This window comes from Dromiciops gliroides, chromosome 4 (assembly GCF_019393635.1).
Source record: "Dromiciops gliroides isolate mDroGli1 chromosome 4, mDroGli1.pri, whole genome shotgun sequence".
Lineage (NCBI taxonomy): Eukaryota > Metazoa > Chordata > Mammalia > Microbiotheria > Microbiotheriidae > Dromiciops > Dromiciops gliroides.
In genome coordinates this window covers 84,957,125-84,978,369 of record NC_057864.1, presented here as the reverse complement: position 1 = coordinate 84,978,369, position 21,245 = coordinate 84,957,125, and the positions used below count along the sequence as shown (strand labels likewise).

At 33.8% G+C, this 21,245-nt stretch overlaps 1 protein-coding gene across 5 annotated transcripts in view; it reads left to right on the top strand.

Moving 5' to 3' along the window:
• BRINP3 (BMP/retinoic acid inducible neural specific 3) overlaps nt 1-21,245 on the top strand; it is a 551,226-nt gene that overhangs the window by 401,046 nt on the left and 128,935 nt on the right. For all 5 annotated transcript variants that reach the window (XM_043962626.1, XM_043962623.1, XM_043962625.1 and 2 more), the window contains 2 exons: nt 2,665-2,770; nt 6,943-7,179. In XM_043962626.1, the coding sequence (XP_043818561.1) occupies nt 2,665-2,770; nt 6,943-7,179 (343 nt within the window). The remainder of the gene's footprint in view (nt 1-2,664; nt 2,771-6,942; nt 7,180-21,245) is intronic.

Genomic DNA, 21,245 nt, shown 5'->3' with positions numbered 1-21,245 from the left:
TTTTCCAAGGAATTATTTCACTTTGCCCTCTTTTTCATTCTTTTGGTTTTGCTTTATTGTGTCTTGATTTCTCATAAAGTCATTAGCTTCCATTTTCTCAATCCTAATTTTTTTTTGTGGGTCAGTGAGGGTTAAGTGAGTTGCCCAAGGTCACACAGCTAGTAAGTGTCAAGTGTCTGAGGCCAGATTTGAACTCAGGTCTTCCTGACTCCAGGTCCAGTGCTTTACCCACTGCAGCACCTAGCTGCCCCTTAGTCACAATTCTTAAGCAATTGTTTTCTTCAGAGAGCTTTTGTATCTCCTTTTCCATTTGGCTTCTCAAGTTGCCGACTTTTTTTCATGACCCTCCTGCATCACTCTCATTTTTCTTTCCATTTTTTCCTCTACCTTATGTTCCATGACATGAGACCAATTCATATTTTTCTAAGAAGCTTTGGATGTGGGAGATTTGACTTATCTTCATCTGAGGGTGTGTTTTGATCTTCCTTGTCACCAAAGAAAGTTTCTAGTGTCCCCATGTTTTTCTGTCTGCTCATTTTGCCAGCCTATTCTTGACTTTTAACTCCTTCTTAAAGTGGAGCACTGCTTCCAGGGCACACTGTCCAAAGCTCCAGGGGGTCCCAGGTGGTAAGATTTAAGGAGAGGCACATTCTACAATCCCCTGGCCTTTGCTTTGCTTTGTAATTAACCACAGGACTGCTTGCTCTTTAAGCTGGGAACAGAATTCTGTTTCATTATAGTTGCAAGGTCAGAAATGCCTGTGCCCCTCCCCCCCCAGGCTAGCACTCAAGACTGTTTCTTGGTTCCAAGCATGGGCAGCACAACAGAGTTCTAAGCCTCAGGGTCACCAGAGACCCCTGCAACTTCCTCCCTCCCCTCCACCGAATGACTCACCCCCCTCACCAGTCCGTGAACTGAGTTCCAGAAGTAGCTGCTGCCACAGCTGATTCCAAGGCTCAAGAGGCCTGAATAGCTGGGCCTGGGGCTGTGTGATGCAACCCAGATATGCACTGCACTTTCACCCTGGTACAACAGACCTTTCTTGCTGACCTTCTATGCCATATTTGGCTGGAAAATAGTCTCACCCTGTCCTTTTGTAGATTCTGCTGCTGTAGGAATTGTCTCATGGAATTATGTGAAGGGATTTGCAGGGATTTGGGGGAGAGCTCTGAAGGAGTCACTGCCTGTCTTCCTCCATCTTGGCTCCATGTATTTTTGGTCATATTAATGACTTTAGGTTTGAAGACTACCAAGAAATATTGTTTTATGAAAAATATTTTTTCATGTAAGAATATAAGCTTTATATTCTCAGCAGTAAAATGATCCAAGACAACTCTGAGGACTTATGATGAAAAATGCTATCCATCCCTAGAGAACGAACTGATGGTGTCTAAATACAGATTGTAGTGTATTGTTTTAAACTTTCATTTTCTAAAGGGTTTTTATAAAAAATTTTGTTTGTTTTGGTCTATGTTTTCTTTCACAACAAGTCTAATATGGAAATATATTTTTCATGACTACACATGTATAACCTTTATCAAATTTCTTGCCTTCTCAAAAAGAGGGGGAGGGAGGAAGTGAGATAATTTGGAACTCAAAATTTTAAAAATAAATGTTATTTTTTACACCTAATTGGGAATAAACAAGATAATAAAATATTATAAGCTTTATTTTATATTTTATGGGGCAGGTTCTTATATCAGGGTATGACACTGAAAATTTATAGCCCATTCTATATTATTTATTAATTATGGATTGAAAATTATATCTGATCATTGGAGTCAGCACTTTGGAATTACTTGGATTTAAAAGACTGTTTGACTTCTTTACATTATAGTCTATAAGAAAATTTGACTTTAAGAGTTTAACTTCCCCAATATTTTGGGCTACACCATGGATTCAATCTATTTTAACCCAGAAAGGAGGAGGGAGAATGGGTCTACATGGTCATAAGATGTTTAGCCTGGTCACAAGCCAAGCATGGGACCACTCTTTTGTAGAGAATTGCCTAAAATAAGATTTTCCAGATGATGTTGATTAACTCGTTTTCCTCACTGCCTTGGATTTTGGGAACCATCTTTTGCAAGTCAGCATGGTTATGTCACATGTAAGCCTATCCTACACCTTTACCCTGCCTCTTCTATAGATGAATTACAATACTAATTTAGCATCAGTGAAACTTATGTAACCAATTGTAAACAAAACAAAACAACACAAAAAACAGGACTGTTCTCTCTATTACAATGCAACCCTGGCCACTGAGGGTCTTGGGATTTCATTGGCAAATGATAGTGTTGCTAAAAAAAAATGACCATGCTCAGAACATTGTGCCCCAGTTGCTTTTCATTGCAGAATTTTTTTTTCATGAATAGGGGTTTATCTAATGGCAACATGTGAATGTTATCTCTGATTTTAGAGAAGTTTTCAGTACATTCTTAAGATATTTATTTGGGGCCAAGAGGAAGAAAATAGAATCGTAGGCAAATGAAGTCATTTTTCTCCTCCACGGTTGGAAATACATATTCCTAATGCCCTCCTAGCTCCTAGACTTCTCAGTAATATTTACAGTCAAAAATCAAATGTTTGTATGTGACAGCTAAACTGAATTGAAATGAACATTTTAAATGCCTGATTTATATAATAAGTTAATGTTTTGTTCATTAGGTAACAGAAACACGAACTGGTCCTCTTGGCTGCAGTAACTATGACAACCTAGATTCAGTCAGTTCTGTGCTGGTTCAAAGTCCTGAGAATAAGATTCAGTTACAAGGTATGTAGGTGCACTTTCATTAATTTTATATGAAACAGAATGACATTTATTAAGTGATATTTCCTTTTTAAGGTAATGTATAACATATTGGACTTTTAAAACTGTTGAAAGGTCAATTTCCTAATTTTTGTCTGATAAATTCTTGAAGAATATAACAAAATTTCACAATTCAATTTCTTTCCTGAGTTAAATAAATACATACATGTGCATATACATACATGTATACACCTCTAGCAATGTGAAGTAAATGATCCTGTTAATATTTTATTTAAGTGCAAAAACCATTATCTTCACCAGTTACTATGTATTTCTATTTCTGTATGAAACTTTCCTCTTTTCATAGATTCAAATTTATACTTGCATACTATAGCAACATCATTTGTTTACAGTGTAAATTTAATACTATTACTTGTATCCATATTTGCCTTCTAGTAAACTGATCTTATACTTCTTGAAATAATATCAATTGATAATATAAATTCAATGTATCTCTTTCCTTTTTATATTGTTAATGGCAGTGATTTGAAATGTTTCTGAGCTATACCCTTTCGTTGTATTAGGTGAGTCAATTGAACAAACTGGTGCCAATCAAAAAGTTATGAACATGTGTTTGTATGTATTTGTATCATTACTCACACATAATCAAATGCTGGATCATTATCCAGCATAGCTATGCAATAGATAAACAGTGGAGAATCAATGCCATATAAAATCTGACTATATTTGTTGCATTGATGGGGGATTATCTTGAGGGTGAGGTTGAGGAAAAAGGAGAAAGATACAAAGAGGGAGAGATTGCCATGCTTTGGTCCATTATTTCAGCTGTATAGAGCTAAATTAACTGTTTCCATTTTGTATAAGAGTACCTAGGATACTGATTCAGAATGGCCTACTAAAATTTGTCTCATTTTCACATATATGAAATTTGGTAACATAGTTCATGTAAGTGACACCTAAATCACAAACAAATTTCAAGTATTCAAGTAATAAATAAAATAAACAAATAGGTATTTTAAAAGGCATTTTAACACTTACAAATGTAAACATTAGAAATAATTTTGTCATCCATTTTCCATTATCACTTTCTTATATAAAATTGTTGAAAATTTACCCTGTGAATATGTAATTATATATGTATATGTGTATGTGTGTATGTCTAGCTATATAAATAAAGTATCATACTGACAAAACCATGTATGAACTTACCACCTTTATTGTCCCTTTCAAAAAATATATATTTTTAGAAAATATAATAAATATTCGAACCTTAATCTCTGCTTACATTAATGCAGTGGTTGAAATGTATTAACAAAAACCACAGACTTCTATTTATTGGTTTTAGAGAATGTTGAGAGATAGAAAGAGAGAGACAGAGTAGAGACAGACAGAGACAGAGACATACAGACACTTTGACAGAGACAAAGAGAAAATTGAGAATGGCTAATCTTTACTCACATAGTATATAATCCTGATAGAATACAGAGAAAATAAACAAATAACATATTTATATAACATTAAAACAAAAGGTGTTCCTTAATAAAATCTGAATGTTTAAGTAATGATAAAATATGAATAGCCAGTGTCAGTTAAGGTCAGTCCTCAAGAAAATACTTATAATGAAAAATACAGTGATATTGTTTTTTTCAAAGTGTGATTTTTTTTCAATCAACAATGCAGAAAATATAACCAATTTAAGCATTGTGGTTATTTTTGTGACTAGAGAACATATCAAATGATACATTTAAATAGTAAAATGCAATGGGTAATTGGACATATTTTCTCTTGTTATTGTTTCCTATTTTCCTGCTAGTTGTCATATTGTGTATTTAGATCTCTATGTTATAGTTTCAGATATCGACATAAAATGAGACTAGCCAAATAACAATTTCCCCTTGTGCTCTCTCATAGCCGAGTTCTAAGAAATCTTAACATTTATTGAATTTTTCCTAACAATGGCAATTTTATAGCCCTTTTGTCATTCTTTGACTGTCCAACTAAAAGAAATCCACTTTATTAAACTTTTCATCTGAGAAACTCAGAAAGAAAATGACCAAGATTGTTTCTATACATGACAAGGAAACGAACTGTAACATGGCTAAATTAGTCTGTATGGTTCCCTGTGGCCAGTCTTTATGATCAATAAAATTAGCCTATAGGAATGTCAGCTATGTAGTCATATTTCTATCAAAAAGAAATTAGATGGTTTTACGTTAGCGAGATCATAGGCAAGGGTGGCATCGTTGGATATAATGTTTGAAGACCAATTCTTAGCATCTGAGTGTTTGATTTATCCTTTGTTGTTCATGGAACAGATATGCCTAGACTTCTAAATAAAACAAGGAAATAATGTGGAAAAAAAAAAGAAATTAGAAGTGATATATTTCTTAAAATGCTATGTTTATATATATATATATACACATATGCATACATACACATAGACATAGACATATGTATGTAAAAATGCTTTTCTAAAAAAGATAAAAATGTTGGATCTGAGACCAAGCATAAGGAAGATAACTCTATAACATATACTTTGGTATATGTTCCAAACAGAACTTCTTAGCATTCCTCCCAAAGATCCTCTTTTTGAACTTCATTATTACTGCTGAGGATACCAACATTCTGTCAAACAAGCAGGTTCACAACCTTGTTGCCATTTACAACTTCTGATTTCTATGTAACTTAAATACCCCATAAGTTGCCAAAATGTGTTCTTTCTTCTATACTATTACCTGCATATATGCCTTTCTGTACATTCACCTAGCCAACACCCTTGTTCAGAACTTCAGCATTCATGCACAGACTGTTACAAATAGTCTGGTTGGTCTCCTTACCTTAAGTCTCTCCTAACTTCAATCTGTTGTCCACACAGCTGCTAAAGTGGTTTTCCTAACTTGTAGATCTGACCATATTAACCCTGAACTCCAACTCTTGTTAACCCCTTTACTAACATGATCAAACATAAAATCCCTTGTCATCTAAAACTCTTTACAACCTCCATCCTTCATACCTTTCCAGGGTTTTTTTTTTTTTTTGCATTCTACTGCTGCCTTTGTCCTGTGTATTCCAGTCATATTGACCTAGATCAAAACACTCCAAATTCCTTGTCTTTTTAATACCTTTACCATACTTGGAATGTTATCCCTTCCAACTCTAATTATTAAAATCAATGGCTTCCTTTAAGTTTCCATTCAAATGTACCACTCCTAAGGAGTTTTCTCTTTCCCATCACCCTCTCGCACTCCCACAAGGTTACCTTCCATCTATTCTCTATTTATGTTGTATGTTCTGATATATAGCCATATATACCCATATACACATATATGTAGTTATATATCTCTACACATATATACGCAAAAGTCTGAATCTTTTTCTAGCTAATCTTCCCCATTAGAATTTAATGTTTATTAGAATTAAGTTCCTTGAGGAAAGGTTGTTTTTCTTTTATCAGCAGTGCTTAGCCCAGTGTCTGACACATTGTACTACATGTTTTTCGATTAAGAGTTGACAGTTTTATAAAATCCCTCAGGTCGCTTTTATAAAACCCCTAAATTGGCTTATATATTGAATCAATCATTCTGTAATTATTCCATTACTCTTAGATATGGTAACTGTTTATTATTAAAATAATAATCACATCAAAAGCCTTCAGTGGCTCCTGATTATCTCTAAAATAAAATATCTAGTCTTCTGCTTGACATTGAAGACCTTCTAAAATTTGAATCTACCAACCTTTCTAGACTTTGCTCTCTTTAATGCCTTTCTAAGACAACCATACTGGACTTATGAGCTATTCCCTGCACCTAACATTCCATTTCTAACCTTTGGAACTTTGCCTAGGCTGTTTCCCAGCCTAGTATGCATTAAGTCCTCAGATTAATTTCTTATTCCAAGTTTCTTTAAAGCATTACTTCAAGTGCCAATAACTACATGAAGCCTTTAGTGTTCTCCATTACTTAGTGATTTCTTCCTTCTCAATTTATCATGACGTTACATATCTGGGTATAAATGTATGCCCTCAGTAGAATATAAGTTACTTGAAGGCAGAAAATATTTTGTTTGTGTTCCCAGTGCCTAACACATAAGTTCTTAATAAATATTTTTGAATTTAATTTAATGGAATGATTTATGAGCTTTAAAAATTATTTTTTCTTTGTTTTTTTTTTTTAAAGGGCTTCAAGTCATCCTTCCAGACTACCTACAAGAACGTTTTGTGCAGGCAGCTTTGAGTTATATTGCCTGTAATTCAGAGGGAGAATTTATTTGTAAAGACAACGATTGCTGGTGTCAATGTGGCCTCAAATTCCCAGAATGCAACTGTCCTTATATGGATATTCAAGCCATGGAAGAAAATCTTCTTCGAATAAGTGAGACCTGGAATGCCTACAACAATGATTTTGAGGAATCAGGTAGGACATGTACTTTGTTTTAATGGGGCTATAGCTTGTTAGGATATCATTGAATGAGAAAATGTTTCTTTTAATAATCAAGAGGTATAGCATAGTACAGATGGACATGACCATCACAGTTTAATAATAAACAATTTTATGTGTGTATCTCTAGTCCAGTTTTCCTCAAGCTGGCATTCCTTACACACACATACATGCACACACAATCAAGAAGGAATTATTCAAATGTTTTTGCCTATCAGTTATACCTCTAATCCTTTACATGGAGTGTAATGAATACCATTGTCATTTTCTATCATAAGTCTTCCTTATTTTCCAATTCTGAAAGTGATAATTGGGCATTTCCCTAGGGCCATTGAGTGGTTCTTGGATTTTCATTATGATAATCAGAGTGGTGAAGATTGACAGGTTTATAGGATTTAAATCTCAAAGGGACTTTAGATATCTTGTTGTCTAAAATCTCACTTAATAAATGTAGAAACTGAGACCTAGAGATGGTACAAGATTTGTACAAGGTCATACATGAAGTATTTAACACAGTCAAGTTTGAACATGGCTTCACTAATTCCAAATAAGTCTCTTGAATAATATCATCTATCTCTTATAGACAAGAAAGTTCCAACTATAAGTACTTTTTAGTGCCATAAAGCACTAAAATGCTGGCTCTATTGGATGCATTGATTGGGGGATTGTCTTGAGGGAGAAGACGAGTACTTTGTGTGTGATTTTCTAATACATTTGGATTCTCTAATTCAGATTTCACATTTTTCATTTGTAAGCAATTTTCTAAGACCAAATTTTTAGGTCTGTACAATCATGGTTCAGTCTAAAATGGGAGACTTCTCACTATGCCCTCACTGTTGATTTCTCCTGAGAACATCAGAATTTGGCTACTTTTATCACCCACTTATGGTCTTCCATAGGGACATTAGAATATGATAAATGTCTAGGTATCTGGAAAAGAGGTTAAAAAAACCCTGACGCATCTATGCAAATGTCTAAGCTAATAATATAGTGATAAAAGTCAAGCTTTACTTTACAATAAATAATTGAATGAGTGAATGAAGGAATGCAAAACACAAAGTTAATAAACAGCTACTCTTATAAATCTCAAGAGCCCATCTATCTCAGTAAGATCTCGAAAAAGACAAATTTGAAGGATATGGCAAATTATGACTTCTGTTATAATTGACTGCAAGGCTAATAGACTGAAAACTCATGAAAACATGGAATAGAGTGCAATGCTGATATGATTAGCCATATTAGAGTTCACTTTAGCATTGTACTATGTAACTATTTCTGGTACTTGTCTGCTAGTAAAATAGGCCAGGCTTAGTACAAAACTCTTATCAGTAGCCATTCTTTTCAATGCCACCTGCCATCGCCAATTATAGAGGAGCAGGAGCAGGAGGAAGAGGAGCAGGAAGAGCAGGAGATGCAAGTCTGTTCCTTTGAGCATTCACTAAATTATCAGTTCTTCCTCATTAATTAATTAATTAATTAATTAGGGAGGGTGAACTTCATCATATCATGGTTCAATCTCATCACTGATTAGTTATATATGGTCAGAAGCTGACCCTCCAAGCTTTACAAAGGGTAATCTAGAACTATGAAGAACAGTTCTGAACATGATCTGTCAAATGCCCTTTGTTTTCTGGGAATAGGGGCAGTTCGATGGCACATTGGATAGAGCATCTAACCTCAAGTCAGTAAAACCTGAGTTCAAATCTGACTGCAGACATTTACTAGTTGAATGATCCTGGAAAAGTTACTTAACCCAATTTGCCTTACTTTCCTCATCTGTAAAATGAGCTGGAGAAGGAAATGGCATACCACTCCATCATCTTTGCTAAGAAAATCCCAAATGGGGTCACAAAGAGTTGAACATGATTGAAACAACTGAATACCACCACAATCCTGGGAATAAGAATAATTTCTATTTATGTCTACCCATCTCTCTGCTTTTAAGGTTTTTTTCTCTATTATTTATTCTATATAATTATCTTTATTCCCCATTCTATATTTACTCTCCCTTTAAAGTACAGATTCAAGGGTGTGGTTCAGGAATGCATTAGTCTTGATTTAATCAATAACCTCAAAATGTCATGATTCAGTTAATATGCTAGGGTAAGAAAGTTTGTTAACATTCCATCAATGTGAACAAAGCTTCACATTAGAATGTTTATACTTTATAAGGAGTATATTTCAGTGCCAGAATAACAGCCTTATCCATTACCATCCGGTAACCTTTACTAGGCTCTTCACCAATCACATTTTCTACCCAATGTTGTTATGCTCCTTAACAGGTGAACCATATCCAAGTTACTACCAACCTTATATTATCCTTCCATATACTAATGTCTGCCTCTAATTCCTACTTTTTTCCCCACGACTTGTTATATACCTCTTACACTCTGGCATGAGTATCATGATTACTACCTAATACCCTTTATACTCTACATCAAACTCCTTTAAATATAGGGTTATATTTTCTCTATACTAAAATTTTTTTTTTGGTGAGGCAATTGGGGTTAAGTGACTTGCCCAGGGTCACACAGCTAGTAAGTGTTAAGTGTCTGAGGTCGGATTTGAACTCAGGTCCTCCTGAATCCAGGGCTGGTGCTCTATCGACTGCGCCACCTAGTTGCCCCAAAAAATTTCTTCTAATGCAGATTCTAGTCAGGATATTAGTCAGGAATGGTATTATTATTATTATTTTAGTATACCTTGATTTCACTGGTATAGGGAATTGTTGGTGAGTAACTACCTCTGCTAGTAGAGAATGGCATCTACTCTACACCTTAAAGTCTTAGAAAATTTCCTGAGGCACTAAATATGAATATAAATGAATCCATCTCTCTGTATCTTTCTGTTTAAATGTCTGTTTATCATGTATCTCTCTCTCTCTCTCTCTCTCTCTCTCTCTCTCTCTCTCTCTCTCTCTCTCTCTCTCTCTCTCTCCTACCTGTGATTTAGGGAAGAGAGAAATGAGTATACCTGAATATCCAGAACATCCAGACTTAGGGAAGGAAGGACTTTTTTGAGCATCAATAAAACATTTTAATGTACAAAATAAACTTTAAAAGTTTAAAAGGAATATTATATACAATAAAATATACATATAATAAAATAAGATATATAGTAAAATTATATATAATAAAACAAAATTATACATATCCAAAATAACAAATTGTGCATAATGGAATTTCACAGTTGAAGGAGTTTATGTGCTAGGTACTATGAAATGAACAACTCAGGGTGTTTGTTAAATAGGAGCTGATATAATCAGATTTATCCTTTAGAACATTTAACTTGTCAAGCAAGTTGATGCAAGAGAGTAGTAACAAAATTTTTCAGTTGACAAGACCAGCCAGGAGACTATTGCATTAGTTCAAACATGAGAGGATAATCAATTATAAGAAACAACATGCAAACAACTATGTACAAACAAGATATAAACAGGACAAATTGAACATATTCGGTAGCAAGAAGTTACTTGCATTGATGGGAATCAGGAAACAGTTCTTGTAGATAAAAAAGATTTTTGTTGGGACTTGAAGGATGATAGGAGGGGGAGATTATGAGAGAGAACATTCCAGTCATGGGAAACAGGTAGTGAAAATGCCAAATCCAGAGATGGAGTGTCTTGTGAGGACAAAGAGCCCAGGTTTTCTGGATCTCATAATATATAGATGTGAGTAAAGTGTAAGCAGACTGGCAAGGTAGAAGGTTGTCAATTTATGAAGACTTTGAATATCAAAAAGAGGATTTTATATTTGATCCTGGAGGTGATAAGGAGTCACTGCATTTTTAAAAATAGGGCCAGCTTTATGTTTTAGGAAGATTAATTTGACAGCTGAATCAAGGATGAACTGTGGTTCATAAAGATTTGAGGCAACAAGACTAGCCAGGAGGCTATTGCATTATTCCAGGTATGAGAGCAGACAAGGTTTGTACCAGGAAAATAGCAGTGTCAGAACAGAGTAGGAGGATGTATATGAAACATGTAATTAGGAAAATCAAGAATATTTGACAACAGATTAGATATGGGGGCTGGGAGAGTGAGTAGGTGAGGATGAAACCTGGTTTTTGAACCTGAATGACTGGTGGGATCACCACTGCTAAGGGTCTAGCTTTTTGGTTTCAGAAACTTGATTTTATCAGTTCTCGTTCATATTCTTTTCTTTTTGTGTTACCAAAATCTTATTTACCTGGAACTTCACTCTGTGACATGTCCAATAATTAGGATTATAGTTGATCTGACATTAATTGCATTTTACTGAGACACTTTTCTGATGACAGGCACCCTAATCTCCTAAGTGATGTAAGACAACAATCTTTAATGAGTTGAAACAACTAATACTAGCAACTTAAAAAAATACTTACTAGTTTCAGAGTGATGATTACTAACCTTGTTCTTAGATTTTATATCAACTTTTTGCTCTCCATCTACTGACTGCACCAACCATACAATTCTTTAAAATCCGACACAATTTTAAAAAATTAAATAGATAGACTGATTCATTTAAATTCTCAGTGCCCCAGGAAATTGTTGAAGACTAACTTGTACAAGTAGAGGGAGTTCCTCCCTATACCCTATACCAATGAAACACCCTATACCAATGAAATCACATTAAAATAACTTTTGTTAAATGTGAAATTATTCATTTTAATTATGTAATAATTTAATTAAATGACATCCCTGATTATTACTCTACCTAAAATCTGTGTTAAAGTGAATCTGCCACTACAAATAGGAAATTCAAAGTAATATTATTTTTAGAATCAATGCTATTGGAATATTTTATAGGTGAATGACCAAATGTGCTAATGAATTGCTTCCTAAACAGGATCCCTCTAAGTCTTCCTTAACGAGCACTGCTAGGCCAAGTCCTTCCTAAACCACATAATTAGTTTATAAGGAATTTTTGGATGTACTAATTCATGTTATAGTAAAAGAGTGAAGTGCTTATTTGTTTTATGTTTACTTTGAATCTCATCATTAATTTTTTATTCTTTCATTCATTTTCTCATTTAACAAGACTGTATTAAGTGTCAGGCACTACTGCATAAATGTGTATTGTATCCTAGTTATGAATATCTGAAGAAAATTTTCCCAATTTAGTGTTAATATAATATTTTCCATTAAAATCATAATCATTGTAGGTAAGGAATTTGCTTTATGTATTAGCTTCTATTTCAACATAATGGAATTTGCAAAGAACCTATGATAATTTTGAGGACACATGCTATCTTTTATATTCCACAAGGATAAATAGGATAAAAGAACTATCACTGTATTTACTTGGGGCAAAGACAAAAGTAGGAAAGGACTTGTGGTACCTTGGGGCTGCTGTGTTTGCTGGTGAGATTCTAAGTGGGTTGTATGGAAGGAAATTAACCTGTTTTTCCATTTCTCCTGCTGATGGCAAGGCAGTGGCCACATCTGTACATTTCACTCCTTGGATTCCCCCTTTAGGGATCCCAGGGTACAATACAGTAGTTTGTGTGATTTTTACATGCCTAAGGCTGAACTCCATTTATACTCAGAATAGTCCATACTACAGGAGTTTAATGATTCTTAATCATTGAGTTGTGTAGAGCTTTTGATTGTCTTCATATTTTATAGTTAGATATGAATATTATTTTGCATTGAGTTAACATGCACACCAAAGAATTGATTACATTTTATACTATCCCTTTATTTGAGATGGTGGCAAGGGTTTATGACTTTCAAAAGAAGACAAGTGGAAATAGATTATGTATGTGAAGGTATAAGTGAAATATCAAATCAGAAAACTCACTGGATGAAACCAAAGACATTTTTATATATGGTTTATATTATTGAATATTAACATAACTATCACTTCCCTTAATTAAACACAAAAGCAATAATCGGTTATGAATTTTTAATTTAGATCATACCAAATCATATGCTGATTTATTTATAAGTCCTGACTTCCACTAAAGTTCTGAATCTGTATTTTATTGTGGTATTGTGGTGACCTTTGGCTTTCAAAGGAATAATTTTTTTCCTAAAACTTATCCTCCTATAAAAATTCTCAATTTCTTTCATAGGAACCAACATTAGTCAGTCAATAAACCCTTATTAAATTCCTCCTATGTGCCAGGCACATAAGTGCTAGGAACAGAAAAAGAGGCAAAGGACAGTCCCTTCTCTCAAGAAGCTTATAGTCTAGTGGATGAGACAGTATATCATGTATTCATTATTTATTATAGTAAAGCAATATCTCATCCTTCTAGTCTCCTAATTTTACCACTTCATCTCTGTCTTCAGCTCCTCACTCTAACTCCATATCAAATCGGTTACTAAATCTCCTTTCTTCCTCCAGAATTCTCATATCTGTATCCTTCTCACTACTCCCATGGCCACCACCTTGGGCCATGATCATCTCTTGTCTATACGATTACAATGGCCTAAATGTTCACTTTGCCTCAAGTCCTACCTATTCCAATCTATAGTCTCCAGAGTGACCAAAGTCTGTTAAGTACAGATTTGCCCTTATTGCCCTCTATTCAAGAACCCCTTTCCATATGAATCCACTAACATATTTTTGATAGACATTAGGGACTTAGAAATTGGGTTTAATACTCTTCAAGTTTTAGTTCTCTGAGGAATCAAGTGCTTTGTGTAAAATCATAGTTTCGATTATTCTTTTCAGTTAGACTTAAAAAAAAACTTTAAATAACTGGCAAACTTGATAGTTGGGAATAGGGATGTTGAATGGAAATTTAGAAGGGGAAAAAACAACAACCTCTAAATGGGCTGATTGAGAGAGAGAATTTAGGAAAACATATATCTGAACGAAAAGCATTATTCAAAAGAGATTGGTGGAAAGAGAGAGCTACATAATATATGGAAAACTTGAACACTTGAAAAACTTACTGGGTTTATATCATTTACTAAATCAAATAAAAATCAGAAGCTTTGATTAAAATTAGCTATTATGTCTATGTATATATGTGTGTGTGTGTGTGTGTGTGTGTGTGTGTGTGTGTGTGTACATGAGAAAATATTTTCCTGACTATCCTGAAGGCAAAATCAACAAATACAAAATACACCTATAAGTTTCAGTTTATATTGAAATGTCAAATAAAGTTATATTAAAGCATATTTAAATGAGGCGGTCAGAGAACACATATTTCTATGCATTTTTGCGAACTACCCGCGATTTTTAACTGAAGCAATTCTCCCTGGATCATGAATTAGAATGAACAAGTTGTGATGTTGTGATATTTGTCTTGCATTTAGCAAAAATTGTCCAAAGGTTTCACAAAGGTTTTTAAAAGGTTTTTTGATACTCTTTAGTAATCAGTCTACTATGAACTTTACACATTGGAAAAATCATACTTACACTTAGCAAATAGCAAATCAAAACTATTGTCACTTGTGATAGCTTATATTTTTATTTGTCAATATGATGTCCCATTTAAATCTAAGAGTACATTATTTGGTCACTTAAGAATGGCAGCTGAACCTTTTAAGGGCAATTGCATGTATGCTACTGTTAGAAAACTCTTTCCTTTCTGACATGTTATCTGAAAATCACTCTATTTTTAATGTTATAATCACACAAAATCATAGATGATAATCTGTGCATGTCTGGAGGGTAAGTGGTTTTTTTTTTTTTTGGTTTTGATTTGCACTCCTTTTCACAGTAGGTATTTTTCTTCCTTATATTGATTACCTTTAGTACTTTTTGTAGGTTCTTTTTCCCCCTTCCAATTATGAAGTAAATTTGGCCATTTATATATGTTGAAAGGAGTTCTTCATGGGTGAAGGATAATTTCCCCCTCCTTGTTTGAATTGTTACAAATAAATAACATTTTCATTTTTACTATGATGGTATTAAAAGCACGGTACAATTTCCCAAAGGCAACCCATCCGGCTTTCCTCTTATGCAGTGTTTTCCCCCAACTTATCATCCATTTATAGTGTACAACAACCATTTATGAACTGATGAAATAACTTTTCTGCTTACCCACAAACCTGTGCATACCTATAATATACTATATAAATATGAACTAATGTGAGTATAGTCATAGTAGGTATTGTAACTTGCTATGTCTCTGTCTTGATTAGTTATTAGCTTAATAATTTTAAAAGAAATAACTGGCTATCTCATAGAATCAATTAAGTCCTTACTATATGCCAGGCATCTTACTAGCTGTCTGGAACAGAAAGACATAAAGGAACAAAGATATTGGAATTTTTTTTTTAATGGGGCAATGGGGGTTAAGTGACTTGCCCAGAGTCACACAGCTATTAAGTGTCAAGTGTCTGAGGCCAGATTTGAACTCAGGTCCTCCTGAATCCAGGGCTGGTGCTTTATCCACTGCACCACCTAGTTGTCCCCAAAGATGTTGGATTTCTTAAAGAGTATTTTAAAAGCTAAAAGAGATTTTCATGGTAATGTAATCGAATCTTTTACCAAATGATTGAATCCCTTCTATGAGCTTCCTGGAAATAGTATCATCTAGCCTCACCTTGTAGATCTTCAGTACCAGGGATACTCTCCTAGCCCATTCCATTTTTCTTATTCTATTCGTTAGAAAGTTCTTGATCAAATTAACAAATACATAGATTTTTCTACCAATTTATTTTTATTATATTGAGCAACTGTCTGAATAACCTGCTGAGTAATTAGACCAAAATGACTGAACTAGCTATAATTTTCTGATTTTATAAGAATGACCCAGCAGGGGAAAAAATACTGAATGTGCTTTTAGGCTGTGTGAAGAGGCAGCATACAGAATATAGAGCCTCTGAAAAGATATTATCTAAATGCTTCATCAGAACTACTGCCATGTCCTACCAAGCTGAAAATGTTTCAAGTATATATTGGTTGAAAGCCAAACTTTTTTTCTTTAGCTCAGCCATATTTAAAGAAGTGCAGCAGTTGGTTAGCGACAAGATGTTACATGTTTTTGGCCACAGAAACTTCAAAAGACCATCTTCTAAAGATAATGAATGGTAGTTGAGGAAATAACATTAATCAAATTATAGATCTTTGAGGTACTGAAATGGCCAGAAAGATAGAGGCAGAAGTTTTACTATGCTGTGCCTTGAGCAAACCATATCTAGACTATCATGTTTAGTTCTTAGCACCAGATTTTCATGAGAAGAACAACAAATTTGATTACATAATTAAGAAGACAAGAAGGCTTTCAAGGGATCTGGAGACCATACCTCATGAGAACTGGTTAAAAAACTAGTGAAGAGGGGCAGCTAGGTGGAGCAGTGGATAGAACACCGGCCCTGGAGTCAGGAGGACCTGAGTTCAGATCCGACCTCAGACACTTAACACTTACTAGCTGTGTGACCCTGGGCAAGTCATTTATCCCCAATTGCCTCACCCCCGCCCCCCAAAAAAAAACAAAAGAAAAAAGAAAAAAATTAGTGAAGAGTGGGCTTGGGATAATGGAGTAGACAATCACTATCTTCAAATATTTGAAGGGTTAAATTTGTTTTACTTTTGCCATTTATTAGCTATGTGATCTTGGAAAAATCATTTCTCTATTTTGATCCTCGGTTATCATATCTGTGAAATGAGAGAATTGGATTAGATCATTTTTCCGGTCTCTTATTCAAATGATATAATATTTGTCAGGCATTTAATGCAATGCTTAGCACATTGTAGGATCTTCTTCCCACTTCTTCCCACTCTAACATTCAATGAGACCATGGATATTACTGAGACAGATTTTCCTCAATAAGAAGAACATGTTTAAACTCTAAGATTCCAATAAGTGTGATAGCTTGCTTCAGACAGTGGGGAGTTCCACCTCTGAATATTGTCAAGCATGTGGTGATTGATCATTGCTATAGATATTATAGAGAGTCTTCTTCCTTCAGCTGTAGGTTCAACTAGATGGACCTCTAAGGTCCTGTCCATCCGTGAAAATTTACTAATTTTTTGAATATCACATTATGTAAAGGAAATCATATTTAGAATACAGCAGGAGAAATCCTGTTACTGCATGAAACATAGCTTTTTTCCTGATCCTCCTATGTAATTTCTTGTGTGAATAAGAAATTTCATGCTTGTATATCATTTAAAAGTTATGACAAGCAGAATGCGTTCCTACCTATTCTCTCATCCCAACATGCACACATACCAAATTAATGGGAATGGAATTTTTGATTTTCATATTATGTTTCTGAACTTTAGCAACATTTTTACTAAACAATATGTGGGAAATCTAATAAAACACAAGATTTTTTTGGTGAAAATTATAATTTGTCTAAACACAATAAGATAATGAAGAAAATTATTCTTCCAACACTAGAAGGGACTTAATTTTTTAAACATTATTGTTTTACCTAATTTTATTAAAAAATATTCTACACTGCCCTTCAAAATGATGGGGCTGTTAACATTTAGTAAAACAAGTGTATACTCCATCTCTGATACTTTGATATAAAACCCCACAAATTGCATAGTGATAAATATTATCTAATATTTTATGCATGTTAATGATTAAATGTTTGTTGGCGATATAAGAAAAAGTCATAAATATTTTAAAATTGTAAGATTGCATTCTAGAAAATGTCAGGATTTCATAGAATCGTCAACATTTAGACCTATGAGGGATTTTAGACCCCTGTTCTTTTTATGCAAATCCTCTTCTTTTATAGGCAAGTCCTACAAAATGAAATGACTTGAGGGGCAGCTAGGTGGCACAGTAGGTAGAGCACTGGCCCTCTAGTCAGGAGGACCTGAGTTCATATCTGGCCTCAGACACTTGATATTTACTAGCTGTGTGACCTTGGGCAAGTCACTTAACCCCAATTACCCCACCAAAAAACCCAAACAAACAAACAAACAAAAACAAATAAAAATATTAAATGACTTGCCCATGGTCAGAGAAATAGTAAATTGAAGGGCTAAAATTTGGATACTGGTATTCTGACTCATGGTACAGTATTCTTTCCATATTGCTGTACTTATTTGCTTTGATTTGATTCTCAGAAAGCTTCATACTCACACACACACACACTCACACTCAAAGAATAGCACACAAAAACAATAATAAAACCCAGAAATTCTACGATAATGTTGCCTAGATAAAAAAGATATACCTGTGGAACTGCTGAATTGTTTGGCACTGAAATTCACATTTAACTTTTGCTATCTTATCATATTATTCTCAGATCTAGCTTTGATAAAGAAACAACTGTTCAGCTGGCAAAAGTTAATACTACTTATGGAATGACCGATAACATGTTTTCCGAACTTTGGAGTTAAGATCAGTAAGGAAACAAATGTATGGGGTATAAAACTGTCATGTATTCTGGAGCTATGGTATGTAAACATTTTTGCCAGCATACTGGTAAGATTGAGTGATATTGTAGCTCTGGCTTTGCCAGATAATAGACATTCAGTGGCAAATACATAAGTGACCTGGAATGGACCTGCAAATTCAACTAGTTCAATTCCTTATATATTTCAGAAAACTGTTCTATAGTATCTCTGACAAGTGAGACAATGTCAGTTATGTCTGGATGAAGTCAACTAGAATAAAATCATGAGGGAACTTGAAAACCTACCTTGGGAATTCAAGTTTCCATTTGAAAACTTCTGGTGGCAGGAAACTCACTATTAAAAAAAAAAAAGTAATACACTCTGTTCTGAAGAATTCTAATTGTTTTTAAAAGTCCTCTTTATATTCTGGTAAAATATGATTCTAACTTTGTTATGCTCACATCCTAATAATATATCATTAAATGAAACAAATATTCTCTATCATTGAATATGAAAGAATGCAATGTGTGAATTACTGACTTTTTAAACTTACAGATATATTTGTGTATTTCAAAGAGGATGGTTGTTAACCCAAATTATCCCTAATTGGTGGAAATGCAGTTAGTACAAGAATAAAAAAGTTTCAGTCATTGTGGGGTTAAGTATTTTGACTCCAAATATAGCACCTTTTTCTAATGATACTCTAACACTATCTAGTCACATATTAATAATCTACAGCATACTGGTTCAAGTTCATTTATTATTGTAGGCTAATAAGAGAAAATTTTCCTTGTAATAGTTGTTAGTTATTAAAATCATATAGTTACATTCAGGATGGAAATCAATGGATTCTTTTCAACTTAAGTGGTTATTAGAATGAAATCAACTTTTTAAATAAAAAGTCAATTTATGCATGTAAACAAAGTTGTATATGTCTTCATATGTAGTCATTTTATATAATCAGTAAATTTAACCAAAAATTGGTTTACTCCATCAAGATAATCAAACCAGTTTGAGTAATAAAAAATCCATTGTAATAAAATACCAATATTCAATATTCTGTCCTGACTTTGTGCTAGATTCTCAGTGATCTGACATAGATTCACCATAAATTTCATTAGAAACATGAGAAAATGAGAATGATGCCGTGTTAACTCTTATTTGTGACCTTATCTATAGCTATATATTTTGATCACAGAAGGAGATACATTTAGAACTAGAAGGAATCTCAAAAGTCATCTAATCCAACCCACTCATTTTACAGAATTCCTGAAACACAGCTCCAGAAATGTGAAGTGACTGTACCAAGCTCACACATGGAATGAGATACAGAGCTTAGATTCTAAATGAGTTCTTACAACTCCAGGATCAGTGTTTTTTCCACTGAGACACATAGAAAGAGATAGAAATCAAAAGAGAGGATTTCTCTCTATTCTGTTTTTCTCTTGGCTAGGATATATACACTTGTATTTTGTAATATATGCAATATATATGCATTACATATGTCTATGTCTTACAACCATTAAGCCTATTCACATTTACTATTAAATAACTCTGGCAGAGCTGAGATGTCATTTAGATTATCATTATTCCCCTGTGGTTACAGTATTATGAACAGAGACTCCCTATAATTACATGATGCTTTTGGTTCTATTTCTATGTTTGTACCTGAGCTAAGGAAATGCCAAGTGTGTATGCATGAGATTTGTCCTAGGTAGAAACCTAAAAAGTGAATAAAAAATGATATCGTAGATATCATGATAGAAAATTAGACCTAGAGTCAGGAAGACACACATTCAAATATGACCTTGGGGACTTAGTATCTGTATGAACCTGGAAAAATCACCTAACCTCTGTCAGTTTCCTCATTTGTGAAAGGATAATAATAGTACCTACTCATCCTCTTATTTTCCCTTAATATTTGTAAAGCTCTTTGCTAACCTTAACGTGTCATATAAATACTAGCTATTATTATATTTTTATATTTCCAGATAAAATAAAATGTGAATATATGCAGATGCGTCTGCACATGTGCACACATGCAAACACATACGCATACATTTCCTTTGATAGTTCTCTATAGAACGCAAGATATTTTCTATCTGAAAGCCTTCAAGGGGGATAAAAAAGATAACTGTTCAATAACCTTTAAAAACAATCCCTGAACTTCTCTGGTAACTTTTAAAATTCCAAGCCAGCTCTGATTATTACTTTATAGGACATAAAACTATGTCTCTCAGGGATGACAGTATTGGGAGAGGTGGACAAAGTAAGAATCTAGTTAGTTGAAAACCAGTAAGAAATTGATTTTTCAAAAGAATAAAGGTTGTAGGGTTAATTCTTTTAGCCTTCAAATCCCAAGATTGTCTTTTTTATTTTGCTCATACTCTCTGAAAGAACATAATAATGAACTGACTTTTAAAAGTAGGAGATATTATAGAAAGAAAGTTTTAAAAATAAATTATTTGCTCCAGTATAATAGTACCAAAAAAAATGGAATTGGGATTCAGAAGGGCCTGAGTTTTAATCCTGGTTCTGCTCATTTTTTTTCCATTTGACATAATACACAATTCATTTAAACTTTCTTATTCTTAGTTTTATTATGTACAAAGTGAAGGGGTTAGATTAGACGAACTCCTAAGGTCTCTGAGCTCTAAACTTATTCATTGTACTATCTTTGTAGGGCACCATAGTTATTGTCATAGTATGATTATTATAGTAATAATTTTAGTATTATATTTATGTATATAATTGGCCATTGTAAGATTTTATTTTTTTGATTAACCCACAAGGACTCAA